Genomic DNA, 17052 nt, shown 5'->3' on the forward strand with positions numbered 1-17052 from the left:
TTGAGGCACACTGGTTTTGTCATTTTTTGTATTAGTTGTGAAGCATAAATAAGAATGTGGCCACAATCGCAACTCAAGTTTGCTAGACTATTAGGCTGCATAGTGCATATCGCTAAAAGTCGTAACAGACAGTTAAACTTGAGAGTCAACATTAAATAAACTTAGAAACTGGAATTTAAAAAAGGTAGGCCTAGCTTGTGCATATGCTTAAACAGTGCTTTTTTTTAAGCAATATTAATAAAACAGGGGGGGGCCAAACATGTCTCAGACCTAAGAAGGTGCTTCCTCCTGCATGGTCGACACCTATGGAACTATTGTAGATTTATATATATTATACACTATACAATTCTATTCACTTTAACGGAATATTGATTTCATTAAGGTGATTATTACATATATATATACTAGTCGTACGGTTTAGTTAAACTAAAGTTGGTCAATATGACTTTTCATGATCAAGAGTTCAACAAAGTATTGAAAGAGTCTGATTCTCCTGAATTGATTGACTGGGAGTTATTAGTTGAATCTCATGGAGTAAAGATTTATCGTCTCTACAGATCAGTAAGTTTTAGTCTGTTTTTAATTTTTATATTGTATTACTCAAACTGGGTAGCCTAGTTAGTTAGTATGTAAGTTCATTAAGGTGCTAGGTAGTTTGCGTTTGGTGCCTTACTTGACTGCATGACCAACATTTGCAAAATATCTTAAAAAATTATTTTGATGTTGGAATATAAGATCTGTCGTTTATGTTGCTTTTAGTCTTTTTGAAAGCGGAGCATGACACAAGTCAACTCATGGTTTGTAGACCTAGTTATATATCAGGATAGTAGGACTACCAGTTGCTCAATTATACAAGTGAAGTGTGCTTGCTGGTTTTGTGCTTCATAGCAATGCTTGTTTGCTTGATATGAACTACTCAGTACTCAGTGATATGTCTTGTAATACAAACAATTTTATATTTCATTTGCAATTTTATTCTATTTAAATAAGCTTAATTGAAGATGATCTTGCCAGCAAGCAGATTAAAATTGGTAGTTTAGCTGTTCATGATGGAACTGACTTTTGTGAAAATAAATTGGTTTGTATTAATGTATAAAGGACAGACTATGTCAGGTGTAGTGGTGTGGGTTGTTTTTTTGTGATCAGCCTCTTGATAAAACAACATAATCTTAAAAGTTTTTTTTTTCCTTTTTTTAATTAATAAATCTGAGAAACATTAAAATGTGGCAAAATAAATGATGATAGTGTAAAAGGTACATAACATCTGTGGTTACCTGTGTGAATATTATTGGTAGTTTTTGTTTTACACATTCGTTAAAAATAGCTTGAGCGGTTTCATGTTCTATCTGTGAAATGAAGTCACGTACTCATTGCACACAACAAGTACACTTTTGACCTACAAGTGCTCACTGAAAAATATTTCCCTGCTTTGCATGTATTGTAGACTGTACAGCTGGGAAGGGGGAATAACAATGTAAGTTTTCAATGCAGAAATAAAGTTTGCTGCCAAGTCTTTTAATTCGCAATTTTTTAATTGTTTTTTTTCTGATTTTGGCAATAGATGAGCAGTGAGCACTTCAATAGCTGATGTTCAGGCATAATTTAGACTGTAAAATTCCAATGGCTATAAAACTGCTTCTTTGTCATAACATGACTTATTTTGGTCTTCTGGAACAGTAAATAACAATCGTGTGTTGAAATATGTACCTACCACAATGTCACTACTGATTTTGTTTTGCAGCAATCCAAGCTTTATGAATACAAAGTTGCTGGTACCATAAACATTAAAGCAGACCTATGTGCTGCTGTTTACATGGACATTGCTTACAGGAAGTCGTGGGACGGATATGTCAAAGGTTAGTTACAGTTTCTGAGCTAGTGTCAACTAAAACGTATCTTTCATGCAATACCGTAAGATTGACCAACGCATTGGCCTTTGCAGAGCTGGCGTACATTCGGAAGAGTGATCCTGAAGTCATTTACTGGGAAGTAGCATACCCTTGGCCAATGTCAAACAGAGATGTATCTTTTTTTGCTGTGCAGTGAAAGGTTGCATAATGTATTGATACTGCATTCATACTGTGCTAATTGTGCATGTGATTTGATAGTCTGTGAATTATTAGCTTGTGCCAATAATTTAATTATATGTATACTGCTTTGAAGGCTATTCCTAACGAAAATACAATGCCATGTTAAAAACGTATGAGAAATGATTACTCCTTTTACCTTTATTATGTCATGTACGTATGACGTATGTGAATAAAAAGTGTGTTTGAACCATCAACGTTACTAAACTTTGTGTATAATATCTGTTGTATAACAAAATGAACTCTACTAACTAATTAAGCTCAATATATCATACAATTTTGCTATTTAGCAATTGTAGATACTGTAGTAAATTTTTGTAACATCCTGGACTCCTTGTGTATATATAACAATTCTTTCTACCATTGGCTGATGTGTAATGTATAGGTGTCATAAAGTTTTGAAAATACTTCAGTAATATCATATCTTCCGGTATTGTGCTGTCAAAAGTCATGCATGTGTTATTATTGCAATGGAATGTTAAACCTTCACTATTTTCATTTGCTCACCTAACACCTTAAATGACATTACTGTTTGTCGACTGCATAGCCGAGTGTTGAAAACCATGGTACGACTCTTGTCTTGAAAGGGCGCCGGTTCGACACCATTCAAGAGCATGTGGTCGTGTCGCTGGCAAAATACTTAGACATACCTGAAGGGTCTGCTACTATTCGGTGAGAGCCCTATTCGGTGATTTTTTTGAATTTTTTTTTGAAAATTATTGGGTACCGTAGCCTAATTTTCATTTCCGCTTTTACATCATTTTAACGTCGCTAAACGTTGAAATAAGACCGTAACCCCTACCCTTAATCCCTAAGCTTAACCCCTATCCCTTAACCCCTAACCCTATAACGGCAGTGATAATTAGGCTACAGAGCCTCGGTACCCAATAATTTAAAAAAAAAATCACCGAATAGGGCTCTCACCGAAAAAGGATCTCACCGAATAGGAAACTCACCGAAACGGGTCATTCCGTACCTGAAGGACAGGTGGACACGAAGATTGGCTTCCCTACCCTTCTTCTGTCCACTTAATCTATATCTTCAACTGGACACGATGACTGTCTGTCTCCTTTGATATTTCAGTTTGTGTGATAAATTTATACAGTTCATAAAAATTTTGAAACTTCCACACTTTTATGCAATGTTCCTTGGCGTGGTTACTTTCTTAACTCCTCACATTTGTCCAGTATGTTTATTTGAGGCAGATGAAGGAAATGAAATCCGGTGACAGACGTGTGTGGGTGGTTCTTGGCAGGTACGGCAAACTGCTTAAATTTAGTTTTACGATCTCGCTTCACGTTCCACTTAAATTTGTCATTTATGACAGAAAGAAAAGGTGAATCAATGTTGAATTTCACTTTTTTCACATGGAATTAAGGCATGGCAAGTAATTGAACATTTTTATCATCGTTTGAATTTGTTCCATATACACAATGGCAGTGGTCATAATGAAAGTTTTTATTTGAATAAGAATATTGACCGAAGCCGCTTTTACGACGGTAAAAGCTGTAGATGATTTAATTAAATTTTATTACTTACCAAACCTAATTGTTTTTATTTATTGGTCATAATAAAAACCCGTGCTTTTCAAAGAATTGAAGTTGCTTTTAAATCTCTTGAAAACACTTGATAGTTCTGTCCACAACCTACATTCTTCTCAGATCTGCGAAGAGTTCCGAACTCTCCGAGCGAGAGACAGTTGACGCAAAGAAGGGCGTGATTCGCGTCGACGACTATTTACAAAGCTTAGTGATCCAGGATACAGGAAATAACACAAGCCGAAGTAAGATCTTGGTTATCGTGGTCGCATCTTTGGAGTAATTCTATCACCTTAATTTATAGAATTTCATACAAACATATAACGCAAATAATAGGATGCTTGGTATTAATGGTCAAGTGCTTGTTTATTTTAATATTGAAATCGATTTCAATCTATTTGGTGATTGGATTTTATCGCAAAGTATGTTTCAGTCTTTCGTTTAAAGAGATAATTGTACCAGGGCTGTGAAGTAACAAAAGCTTTTGAAGTTCCTAGCTCCAGAATCTGTTCTAATGTAGTTTTAAAAGCGGGTATTATGGGCCTGATTGCACGGGTCTGCTACTATTCGGTGAGTCCGATTCGGTGAGTTCCTAACCTCTAACCCTTAACCCTAACCCTAAAACGGCAATGATAATTAGGCTACGGTACCCAATAATTTAAAAAAAAAAAATTGAAAAATCCCCCGTTAAGGGATTGGACTCACCGAAACGGGCCATTCCGTGATTGCACACATGCACATTGCACAGCCCTGGATGGCACCGGGGCCATGCTGCAGTTAGTTAAAGCGTACACCTAGAATGGGTGTAGAACCGGTTTTGATCATGTACTGTTGGACGACGCGCCTGGCTCGCGGACTTCATTTCTTGTTTGTGTGGTGGAGATTTTTTTTTACTTTAATTGACCCCTTGTTGGAGAAGTTATCGACGAAAAGATTTTTATATCGAGATTGGTACTTGAACAAAGTGTTAAACTGTTACCCTTGCAATCTTGTGTACATCCTGAAAGAAATCTTAATCACCAGGTTTTTCTGTAGAATGATGAGCTTTGTAGAATTTGACTGAGCTCCCAACGAGAAGATCAATCGTTTTTACATCGATTCAACGTCTGCAGAATCGTTGAATCAATGTAAAAAACGATTGTTTTTTTTCCCAAAGCTTATTTTAACTGATTCCTTATGCTTCCAGTCTTTATGCACTACTACGATGATCCGAAAGGAATGATTCCGACAATGATTATGAACTGGGCTGCTAAGACCGGTGTCCCTGGCTTTCTAACCAACTTGGAAGATGCATGCAGAAAATACCCGAAATCTCTTCCCCTTTAAATCTTGGTAACACGAGAAACAATGACATCGGAAAGCTCTTCATTTTCTTTCCTTGGAAAGTGTTGACTTAGTTTCTTGAAGTGTATTCAAGGCCAATACGCAGAGTGATGTATTTTCAAGCAGAATACAGTATTCCTTCAGTCCATCCTGCCCCTCTGTAATCTTAAGAACAGAAATATTTTTTGCTATAGCCCCTTGAACGACACTTTCTTCAAACATCTTCATCTTCCACTTTCGTCTCTCTTTCAACTCAACCGATCTCTGTCATCATCAAGTCCAACATCCGCAATCCGCATCGTTCGCTTTTCATCTTCCAGGCCTCTTCGATTTCATACTCAGACCAAACATGGCCTATCGGCACGGTAGTTTTAACGACTTCTCGGCAGCCATGGTCGCCGGGAACTTAGAGGCCTGAATGTAAAAAAACGACTGATTTGCTGTCTGGGAAACAGTCAATCAACCGCTATCACAGCGATGCTTGGTTTTGTAAGTACATTGGTTGTGAATGTATCGTGTTCCATTGAGCCAATGCTTAAAGCAAATTGTTATTTTTTTATCTATTGAATGTTTATACTAATTGTTCATAGTACACAGCCTTGTACTTGCTGCATTCTTATTCATGTTGTACAATCAGTTTTTCTGAATATACATGTTTCATTATGTAATAACTGTTTTCCAAGTTTCTACATCAATTGTGATCATACTTTGGACATCACTGCTTAATATTATCATCATTCTTCTCTTATGAGATTAAATTTTTTTTCGAGTGCAAACACCCCTTTTTTGCATTGTGTTCCCTTTGCATTTAAATATGTCCGAATCCCTGCGTTGTAGTTTAACATGTCAATTGTCAATGTTTAGCTTCATATCTCCCACGTGTATAGTGTATTTCACGCTTGCAATATTAGTCATTTGTAAGAAGGTAGTCGGATTGCACAGCGTAGTTTCATATTTTAGGAGACAGTGAGTTTTCACAAATGCCTTTGAAATTTCTGTATCAAGTGCAATGACATTTGAGATATGGGTGGCCATTGGCCAATAATAATAATATGTTACTACTTTGTGATTGTAAATTTTTGAAATAAAAATGTTTTCGAAAAGCAATAACTTTCACAAAAGTATCTTACGAGCATTTGACATCAACGATTCCTTAATTTATCACACACTTTGTTTGCACTTTTATGGTTGATCGTATGTTCATTGCAAGTGATACCATTTTGTTGACTCTGCAACTGACGAGTTGATTAATTGAAGAATGCAGGCGCTTGACTTTTTACTTCATTCCATTTAGGCACATTTTGTTGATACCAACCAGTAGCGTAGCCAGGAATTTTGAAAAGGGGGTTTTTGACCACCCAACGGCGGGGGGTCTGGGGGGCCTCCCCCAGAAAATTTTGAAAAATTACTTTGAATTTGGTGCATTCTGAGAGCATTTTCAACAAAAATGTAGGTACAAATATTCCTGTAAAATGGTGCTGTCCGGTAGCATAGCAAAAGGATAAGATCATGTTTTCTTCGGCATTTTTCGGAAAATAAGCTAAGTCTCTGTGTTTTCTTGTTGCTAATTCCTGGCTGAGATGTTTGAATGTTTGGTATTGGCAAAACTCGCTCTTTTAATGCAATTTTGTTTAAAATTAGGCAATTTTTTTTTAGACTGAAAGCATCATTCTCAATATCGTGACGTCACACGCGTGCCAAAGGGGGGGGGGTCGTAACCCCCAAAACCCCCCCTTGGCTACGCCACTGATACCAACTGCAGTATATTGGCGCATACATTTGAAATGTGAATACCCCTTAACTAAATGCAGTTGCCCCCTGGTTTGCTTTTCATAAACTTTTCTCTATGCAAATTTAATGTTGCCGAAAGGGCTTGCAAACAAGCACAGGTAGTTACTTTTTGCTTTTTTGTTGTCACTGGCTGCTATAATGTGATATAATGTAGAGAGGGTTACTGAGTGTGTTTTCATTAATTTATTGTCGAAAACCTTTTATACGTTTTTGTTGGAGAAAACTCACTTTTCTCTTATCCTCAAAACAGCGCTTCTATTCGCTTACAAATCATCCCTTTTTTACATTGATTCAACGTGTTCAGATGGAAAATCGATGTGAAAAGGAGGATGATCTGCTTTCTGGGAAGTTATATGAAAATCTATGTACGATAAAGATTGTGTTTTTTGTCTAAGTGGAAAGTCTAAACATTCTCTGCTATCCCTCCATAAGGTCACATGAGCACTTAACAACATCATCCATCTGTCTATCTATGCAAGCTTACGTTGCTTGGCTCTTAATAAATATGAAAATGATGTCTCTGGTTGATCGATCGTATGTTAACTTCTTTGTTTCATAGAACCCCGGTAGCAAAATCCGTCCGTTTTATATTTACGCGACGTGTGCATACAGTGTATCAATGTATATATAACGGACGGAATTTGGTAATGGAAAACTTCATGCAACTACGTTGTTCAACTCCAGATGGTGGCGAGCAAAAGTTTCATTTTACATCGTTTCAAAGTCTGGTGGCGTTGGTGGGTGTGTTGTCGACATTTTATGAGTTATCATTTTATGGGGTATCTACGATTTTAAATGCAAAACGTGTGTAAACACCGCCCAAGCAAAACGACCAATCTCATCCAACCACTTTTTCTTCACTAACGGACGACAAATTTTTGGGTATTTGATGCAGATTTTACAGCTAGATCACTTACAGTAGAATTTGGTGTGTACTTTGCAAACTTTAATTGAATTGTTATTGCTTGATTTCACATACAAACGTGGTGTAAAATGGAGAACACACACAACACACGAAAAATATGACTCAAACAAAAACTATGCAATAATGTCGTCGAAAGTACAGACAGGCATTTCCAAACTTTTACATAGAAGTGTTCGCTGCTTTAATCGCCACCTTAAACATGAAAATGAGATGAACTGAATTCAAATTACAACCGCAGTATTCAACCATCAAAGCACGTCTTGTTTTTTTATAGTTTGGTCAGTTTCACGTTTTCTGTAGTTTCAAGTACTTTTGGCTCCGTTTGAAATTTAACATTGTTTTCATGCTTGCACGTTCTAGTTTAAAGTTTTATCGCCGTTTAGTCGTTGTCTTTGATATGTTATTACAATTCTGATCAAAGGTCATCCAGGCCACACCTCTGTCACTACTTGTGGATGCTTGTAAAGGTGTGGTTTTAAATTCGGTTATTTATTAGAGTTCAAATGCTGGATTATTGTAACCTATTTTTGTAAAAGTATTGAATCAAATGGCATTTAGCTGGCATTGGAGATCACGCTTTATTCTCTTAGCTTGCGAACCGATCTGGGTCAGCGCTATGTAGCCTAGATTATTACTTTTAAATCAGGGAAATAAAATAGGGGGAAAATAAATGGGGAAATGCGGGTTAAATTCACTTTTTAAAGAGATCACTTTTGTGATTCAAACATTGTATTTTTGCAATTTTAAAATTTCGAATATGGATTGGATTTGTAGATAGGTTAAAAAACGTATTAAAGATCAGTTAAAAACTACTTTTCCATGCAGAAATCTAACACAGTTTCATTCATGTACAAACATTCAATCCCGCTTGATCGCAGGAACGCATTTCTCTTTTTTGATCAACCTTAGAAACCCAAATCTAGACTTCCTGAACTTCGTACGTATGTTAATAGAAACTTATAGATAATTACCGGCAGCTAAAATTCTACCCCTGGTAAACTGTCCTGATTGGTCGTTGCTGTGAAGCACCTTCGTTTATCAAATATATTGAACAAACGCTGTTTTGTGTGTCAAACTTTTTCCAACGTAGTTTGTTTGATAAACTTCATATATATACAGTAGGCTAATTTCGTTATATTTTGTTTCACAGAATGCTTGCTTATGTTATACATGTAGGCTACATCGTAGTAACTAAAAATCACCCATTTTTTGTATTAATTCTGCGAGTGTTGTGCATTTATTATGTTGTCTGATGGATAACTTCGTTAAATTCACGCTTATATAATTTATGACGAACAAAGCTTGGTTTAGTTCACAGACGAGATGCATTTGTTTTAGATAAGCATATTATTCGTTTGTTATTTCATGCGACAAATAGGCTATACTATTTGGAATATCGCTTAATATTTTGTTTTACTGTAATAATAGTCTCATAAGCTATATTCATCGCAGATGTACGTTGCTTTCGGCGCTTCAGAAAGCAGACAATATCAGAGCAGTCGCATCAATCATTTCTTCGGCAGAAGAATGTTATCACCTGGTTACGGCGACCATGTTTTATTTGTGAAAATTATTTCGATTTTAGTTGAACAGTGTGATTTATTTGACTTCAGAATATTTATAATAAAGTTAATTGTATCAGCTGTCTGTGGGATCATTTAGTCCAGGGTTGACAGTTTATGAAAGTTTCTTTTTTAATCGCGGAAAATTTATTATTGTGATCTGGTTGATCCATTTTACTTCGAATCGACTTTTATAGAATCAAAATTGGCTTCCTTGTCTTGTTCACTTAATCTAAATCTTCAACTGCCGGCGTGAGCCTGGATAAGACAAAAAGAACGGTTGAAACATTTTAGATGGATTTTCAAATTTTACTGAAGTCTACACAACGCTAGCCTGTAGGATGCAAACCTTCAATGGATAATTGAAATCCTTGTGTGGTCATGAAGAAAAAATGTGTTAAACATAACTTTACGATCACAGACCTTGTCACTCAAAATTCTCGAAAATCCAGTTTTAATTTGATAAAATTGGTTACATATAAAACCTAGGCATATTGATTGAAAAAATAGTAGGCTCTATCAAGCTTAAAAACGCACAAAAAACGATTAAAACAATGTTAAATTAATCAAAATAGACCAGAACCTCTTATTAAAAATTTTTGGACCAAGACTTCAATTGTCTATTTCATTTTACGAATTTCGCTTCATTAAAAACTTTGGTGCCCCTCACCAAATTTTTCCTGGATTTGCTACTGTAGGAAGGGAGGTCACAGCTGACACAAGTTGTGTTGAAAAAAATTTATCCCGTATCAATATATTGAAGAAGATAGGAATTGAAAAAAAAATGGCGGCGTGTAATAAGCCTATTTATTTAAATAGCTACTATGGATAAGTCTATCATCATGAAAGTCTGTGGGCGTACAAATAGACCTCCACTCGCATATGTAAATAATTGTTTACCTTTTAAATATTGACATACGGAAGGCTTTTTAAATAGCAATGTTCTAACGTTTGACAACGTTACAATGATGCTGGTTTTAAACTATATTTGGCTTCTTCTGTCTTCAGAACTTAGACTGTGTTGGACACGCCCATATTGACAATAAGTGGCCAAGCAAAAATTTGTTTCAAGGATTTTTTTAAAACAAAATTAAGATTTCAAAACAATTTGAAAAACTTAATCCTGAATGAACGTGTGTCAAGGGCAGGCAACCCTGATATTGCGTGACTAGTCGTTTGCTTGTATTACCACTTACCACTATTTGCTTGTACGAATCCTATTTTTCTACACTAACCTTGAATCCTTGATAGCCTAATACAGTAGGAGAGACTCGGGTAAGTTGGCCCAGCAAAATGTAAAATTGAATTTGTGAGCTAATAACAAAACGCATGTTAAAGCGAATGCTCTCAAAGAGTAGAGAATTTATCACTCTGGAAGTGGGCATATTCTGCCATCAAACCAACATTCTTAGGTATGTAATTTTTTAAGTTCTCCCAGGGATATCTATAACCATGGGCTCCGTTAGAGGGGGGCCGCGGGGGTGATTACCCCCCACCAATTGGAGTGGGGGGTAACTAATGCAAAATTACCCCCCCACTAATGTAGAGATAAAAATTTAATTTTTAATATTTTTTCTAGTTTTGTGTTTGATTTTCATTTTTTTATTTTGTTGCACAACTTTTTAGTTTTTTGCTTGGAAACTTCGACTCGCAAGACAACGCAAATATGCAACAGAGACCTGCATAATGCTATGGGAATTGTTTGCAAAATCAGTATGACAAGTTCAAAATCGCCCTGCAGGAGGAATCCCACCATAGCTTGCACACTTTGTGCCCAGCAAGATGGCTGACACGTGTGCCGGCCATTTCTTCAGTGCTGTTAATCTACGAAGCCTTGCTAAACACACTTCAAAATTTCAACAATGCGAAATCATTAGGCCTTTATTCCCAATTATTGCAAGGCAACACATAGGCTACTTTGCATTGTAGCTTTGCCAAGCTTTATTCAAACCACTTGAAAAGATAACTGGCCTGTGGCAGACCAAGTCTTAGCCTATACCATCAGCGACATGATGGAGCTTGTTGAAAACTCAAAAATCTGGCACAGTCAACGACACTGCTGTTACAGCGTTGGAACGATAGCCTATGGCTTCAACGTGAAAATTTTGGGTCAAGATTTAAGCCACTTCCATCAGAAATTTGGGCCGATCAAGTATGTGTGCGATGTTCGAAACAAGTTAATGGGACTTATTATTGTCAAGGAGTTTTATGCCAGTGTGGAAAAACTTGTAAAATTTCTATTGGTCAATGGCCCTTCTTCTGCAGAAGCTGAAAGATTGTTTAGCTCGCTACGCCGCTTAAAAACATGGCTCCGAAGCACTATGACTGCTTCAAGACTCAATTCCATTGCCATGCGCCTTGCCCATCAAGTGTATTTGGATGAAATAAGTGTTGATGAAATCTGCAAAGAATTTGTTTTCAACAATGCACAAAGATTTAAAGTCTACTTGGCGACTTCTGACTGTTCTGCTTAGAATAGAAGCAGAATGCACACAGTGTTTTGTTTGAGTTGAGGTGTTCGTTTATAATGTTATTTCTTTGTAGTTTTTGGCACAAGATATTACCTGGGTGTTATGGTATTTTTTGTTTACGTACAAGAGTTAAATGGTTGGCTACATGCGATATTGTACAAGAGTTAAATGTCTGTTGTATTTCCAGACGTTTAATATAAAATAAGCTATAATAATAGTAGTAGCCAGCCAAGTGAGAAAACCATTTACCTCTTGTACTTACTAATAATAAGGTTATGGTTTTATTTATTGTCGCTCTACAACAGCTAAGGTCTTTTAGTGACAGGGCTCATGTTTAATTTTTATCAGGTTTTACGATGTTATCACATTATTACCCGATTTATTCTCACTGCATTACGCAAGAAAGAACACAATCGGTACCGTTTTTAAAGTCTTCGGTTTGACCCGACCTGGAATCGATCTCAGATCTACCAGCACCAGAGCCGAAGGCGAAACCACTCGGCCACTGAGCTGGTTCTTGGACTTACTAATAATAATGTTATGGTTTTATTTATTGTCGCTCTACAACAGCTAAGGTCTTTTAGCGACAGGGCTCATTTTTAATTTGTATCAGGTTTACGATGTTATCACATTATTACCCGATTCATTCTCACTGCGCCATGCAGGATAGAACACAATCGGTACCGTTTTTAAAGTCTTCGGTTTGACCCGACCTGGAATCGATCTCAGATCTACCAGCACCAGAGCCGAAGGCGAAACCACTCGGCCACTAAGCTGGTTCTTGGACTTACTAATAATAATAATAATAATAATGTTATGGTTTTATTTATTGTCGCTCTACAACAGCTACCCAGCCAGCAAGCCTATATGGGCCCCACATGGGGACCCATATGGGCTGATGTACGGGCCCCATGTGAGATGCCCATATGGGGCCCATACACATTGTGTCCGCGGGCATCACATTGCCCCCATATAGGCTGCCCATATTCATTTATGGGTTGCTCACACTCAACCCACAAATCTAATATGGGCTGCCCATATGTAACCCATAAATCTAATACAGGCTGCCCATATGTATATCAGGTATATAACTGCAGACAGATGCCAAAGTGTCAAACTGCAAGCAGTGAACTTTGCGCAATGCATAGCAAGGTGCCCCCAGTAAAGTGCTCAATCGGCGTAAGCCAAGAGCGTCAACTGCAGACAGTGCACACGATGATGAACTGTTTTATTTTGATCAACAACGCACGAGTAGGTATATACCTCCATGTGACATTTTCCTATTTGTGGTACGTAAACACAAAAAATAGTACTACTGCTAACCTTGCCAAAGTGCTCCAACTGCAAGCAGTGAGCTTTGCGCAATGCATAGCAAGGTGCCTCCAGTAATTTTGCTTGTTCAATTTCATTTTGTGTTTGTTTAAAAGATCAACAAAAGTCGTTTGAGGCAACTAAAAAATCTCAAAGTCTAGACAAATGCTGATCGAGGTGTATATCATATTAGTATGGGTTGCCCACAAACCTTTGAATCACTGTGTGGGTAGCCCATGGTCTGCCCATAAAAAATGTGGGCAGTCTATGGTCTGCGCATAAAAAATGTGGGCAGCCCATGGCCTGCCCATGAAAAATGTGGGTAGCCCATGGTCTGCCCATAAAAAATGTGGGCAGCCCATGGTCTGCCCATAAAAAATGTGGGAAGCCCATGGCCTGCCCATGAAAAATGTGGGTAGCCCATGATCTGCCTATAAAAAATGTGGGCTGCCCATGTTTTGCCCATAAAAAATGTGGGCAGCCCATGGTCTGCCATAAACAAAGTGGGCAGCCCATGGTCTGCCCATAAACAAAGTGGGAAGCCCATCAATATTTCATGCTTAGCCCATGATCAATAATTTTATGTGGCTAAATTTCTTAAAATGCATTTATATGATCACGCATTTGAAGATTGGAAGTTTTATATTCCACCTTGTCATTTAGCAACACATTCTGCAAGAAAGCCCACATTGGGCGCATATGGCAAAAACAAAAAAACCCACATGCCCACAAGCCCATTAAAATAGTATATGGGGCCCATATGGGCTTGCTGGCTGGGTAAGGTCTTTTAGCGACAGGGCTCATTTTTAATTTATATCAGGTTTACGATGTTATCACATTATTACCCGATTCATTCTCACTGCGCCATGCAGGATAGAACACAATCGGTACCGTTTTTAAAGTCTTCGGTTTGACCCGACCTGGAATCGATCTCAGATCTACCAGCACCAGAGCCGAAGGCGAAACCACTCGGCCACTAAGCTGGTTCTTGGACTTACTAATAATAATAATAATGTTATGGTTTTATTTATTGTCGCTCTACAACAGCTAAGGTCTTTTAGCGACAGGGCTCATTTTTAATTTATATCAGGTTTACGATGTTATCACATTATTACCCGACTCATTCTCACTGCGCTATGCAGGATAGAACACAATCGGTACCGTTTTTAAAGTCTTCGGTTTGACCCGACCTGGAATCGATCTCAGATCTACCAGCACCAGAGCCGAAGGCGAAACCACTCGGCCACTAAGCTGGTTCTTGGACTTACTAATAATAATAATAATAATGTTATGGTTTTGTTTATTGTCGCTCTACAACAGCTAAGGTCTTTTAGCGACAGGGCTCATTTTTAATTTATTTCAGGTTTACGATGTTATCACATTATCACCCGACTCATTCTCACTGCGCTATGCAGGATAGAACACAATCGGTACCGTTTTTAAAGTCTTCGGTTTGACCCGACCTGGAATCGATCTCAGATCTACCAGCACCAGAGCCGAAGGCGAAACCACTCGGCCACTGAGCTGGTTTTGGACTTACTGATTCAGTGTATCAAAGCAACGCAATATATAGTAAGAAAGAAACGCAAAACAATCAACTAAGGAACGTGGTACAGAACGCTTAATTGATTACACCCTCAGTGCGGTGGTAATCAATTCCAGCGTCTGTACCAGAAAACGCTGAATGTAGTTATGTAGGCTAGTGAAGCAGGTCACAGGTTACATAAAATCAGCGTAAATAAAATGACGACTATAACAGTGTTATTTCTTACACGGCGCAGATGGTAGGCCTTCCTGTAGTAATGATCAAGACGTCTCCTTATTTTCAGTTCTTGTAAAAGTTAATGCATTTTAGCTTTTTTTTCTGAGTTGAATGTAGGCCTAGACCAGTGGTTCCCAACCTTTTTGACCTTGCGGCACCCTATCAAAGAGATAAATAGTTTGAGGCACCCTGGCAAAACTGGATCAATTTTATGAGGTTTCTGTATTTAAAATAGCTGTATGAAATGACACAGAATGAATTGTACAGTAGCCTATAGTGTGCATAAATAAATGTATTTATTTAAAAGTCAGTGTGAAATTTGGGCTTGACTTCTTGCACAAAGTCCCTTAATATCTGGGGGAACATTCGATAAAGCCAACCGCATTTCTTCCTCGACTATAAGCAGTCGTTCTCGTTTTTTAGTTTTTATGTTCGTTAATACGGAAAATTCACTTTCACATAGGTATGACGTGGAAAACTACAGCAAGCAAAAGCTTATAATAGCTTTCTTTCCAAAGCAAGGATATTCATTTTGAATTTTTATCCAGAACTCGTCGAGAGACATCTGCTTATGCATAAGCTTAAAATTTCCATTGTTACGAATGTCAATTAATTCTTCTTCTTCTTTAAGATTCAAAACAATATGAGAGTCCAATAAAAATGGATTTCTTGATTTCTTCGCAAAATAAAATCATGAAACCTGGCAATAATGATGAGTTTCAAACGTTTTTATGGAAAGAACAGCAACGAGTCAAAATATCTTTCACGCTGTTTTTCTTGGGCGAGAAAACAAAGGCATACCGCAGATTATGGGCCGCAGTATTGCAATATTTCAATTATCTCGCGGCACCCTTGAGCATGGAAATTGGCATCCCAGGGTGCCGCGGCACCCCGGTTGGGAACCACTGGCCTAGACCCTAGATACTGAAACCTTTCATTTCACTGTGGATGTTATGGCACAGGTTGTCGTGCTGTATTCGTGTAATTGTAAATTACGTTATAGATTAGCTTTGACCTTAATGCTTTTGACCTTTTAAATCTAACCTTTTAGCTTTTGAATTGCGAAATTTGGAGGACTTGAGCCAAGGAAGAATACAGAGAGGGATTTTGCGTAGGCTACGTCCTCTCTTCCAGTCAAAATTGTATTAAAACCTCAAAAAATATGGCAAATGTTAAAAAGCTTTCGCTCGTGATTTCAGATTCGTTGAAAGAATTTTTCGATTTTAAATCGTGCTGAAAAGCAAAAATTTTGCGCCCTCGGCGCGAAGCATGCAGCCTAAGACGCTGTATAAGAAACTGAAGCTTTCAGTAATGCGAATGGGGTCTGAGGAGCGACCTTCCAGAAGTATCTGTGGTGCGATAATCCAATATGCCCCTGTCGATGTCAAAACATAGTTCCCGTTCCTTCTTAAATTACCCCCCCACTCTCAGGAAGTGTCCGGAGCCCCTGCAGATACCGGGGGCGTCAAGAAGCCTCATCGTTATCGACCGGGAACCGTCGCCTTGCGTGAAATCAGACGTTACCAGAAGTCAACTGAACTGCTCATTCGCAAACTTCCCTTCCAGCGACTGGTTTGCGAGATCGCCTAAGACTTCAAGACCGACCTTCGTTTCCAGAGCAGCGCCGTCATGGCTCTGCAAGAAGCCAGCGAGGCGTACCTTGTCGGCCTGTTCGAAGACAACAACATGTGCGCGATCCACGCCAAGCGATCACCATCATGCCCAAGGACATCCAGCTAGCCCGTCGCATCCGCGGAGAACGCGCTTAAGCGTAGTCCTCGCATCAAATATTCCAAGTAGTTATAGATATCCCTGAGTTCTCCAAAAAAATTAAAATGGGCCGTCTTACCCGACTGTGCAGGTAAGTTGGCCACGTGGCCAACATGTCCATCTCTTGGTATACTAAACAGTGAAAAAGCTCTTTCTCCTCAATTTTACTTTCTTTCTAATTATTGCTTGGTTTTATACAGGCGTACATACATTGTATGCATTCATGTACCGGTATGGTTTATAATATAAAGAACCACTCACTGAATTCAACACCATTCGTCATAGCACATGACTAGGAAACTGTGTTCCGAAAGCGAGTGTAATTCGATATTGCCACAACGAACTCGCAGCATCAGGCTAAAACAGATCGTTAGAATCTACACTGTGAAGTAAGCAACGATCATGCTGCTAAAAGCGAAACTCAATCAATTGCCTAAGCGAAGCAGACACCCGAGACTCAGAAAATCAACTTTCGAGCCAAAAACACGCATGACGTCACGCAGAAACCAAGC

At 38.2% G+C, this 17052-nt stretch overlaps 1 protein-coding gene across 1 annotated transcript; it reads left to right on the forward strand.

Moving 5' to 3' along the window:
* Window positions 1–402: 402 nt before the first annotated feature.
* On the forward strand, window positions 403–9299 carry LOC145767345 (phosphatidylcholine transfer protein-like). The gene is made up of 6 exons (XM_082579149.1): window positions 403–561; window positions 1742–1856; window positions 1943–2022; window positions 3275–3342; window positions 3749–3870; window positions 4812–9299. The coding sequence occupies exons 1-6, from the start codon at window positions 442–444 to the stop codon at window positions 4949–4951; spliced, it is 645 nt and encodes a 214-aa protein (XP_082435275.1). The 5' UTR covers window positions 403–441; the 3' UTR covers window positions 4952–9299.
* Window positions 9300–17052: the final 7753 nt, after the last annotated feature.

This window comes from Aplidium turbinatum, chromosome 3 (assembly GCF_918807975.1).
Source record: "Aplidium turbinatum chromosome 3, kaAplTurb1.1, whole genome shotgun sequence".
NCBI classification, from domain to species: domain Eukaryota; kingdom Metazoa; phylum Chordata; class Ascidiacea; order Aplousobranchia; family Polyclinidae; genus Aplidium; species Aplidium turbinatum.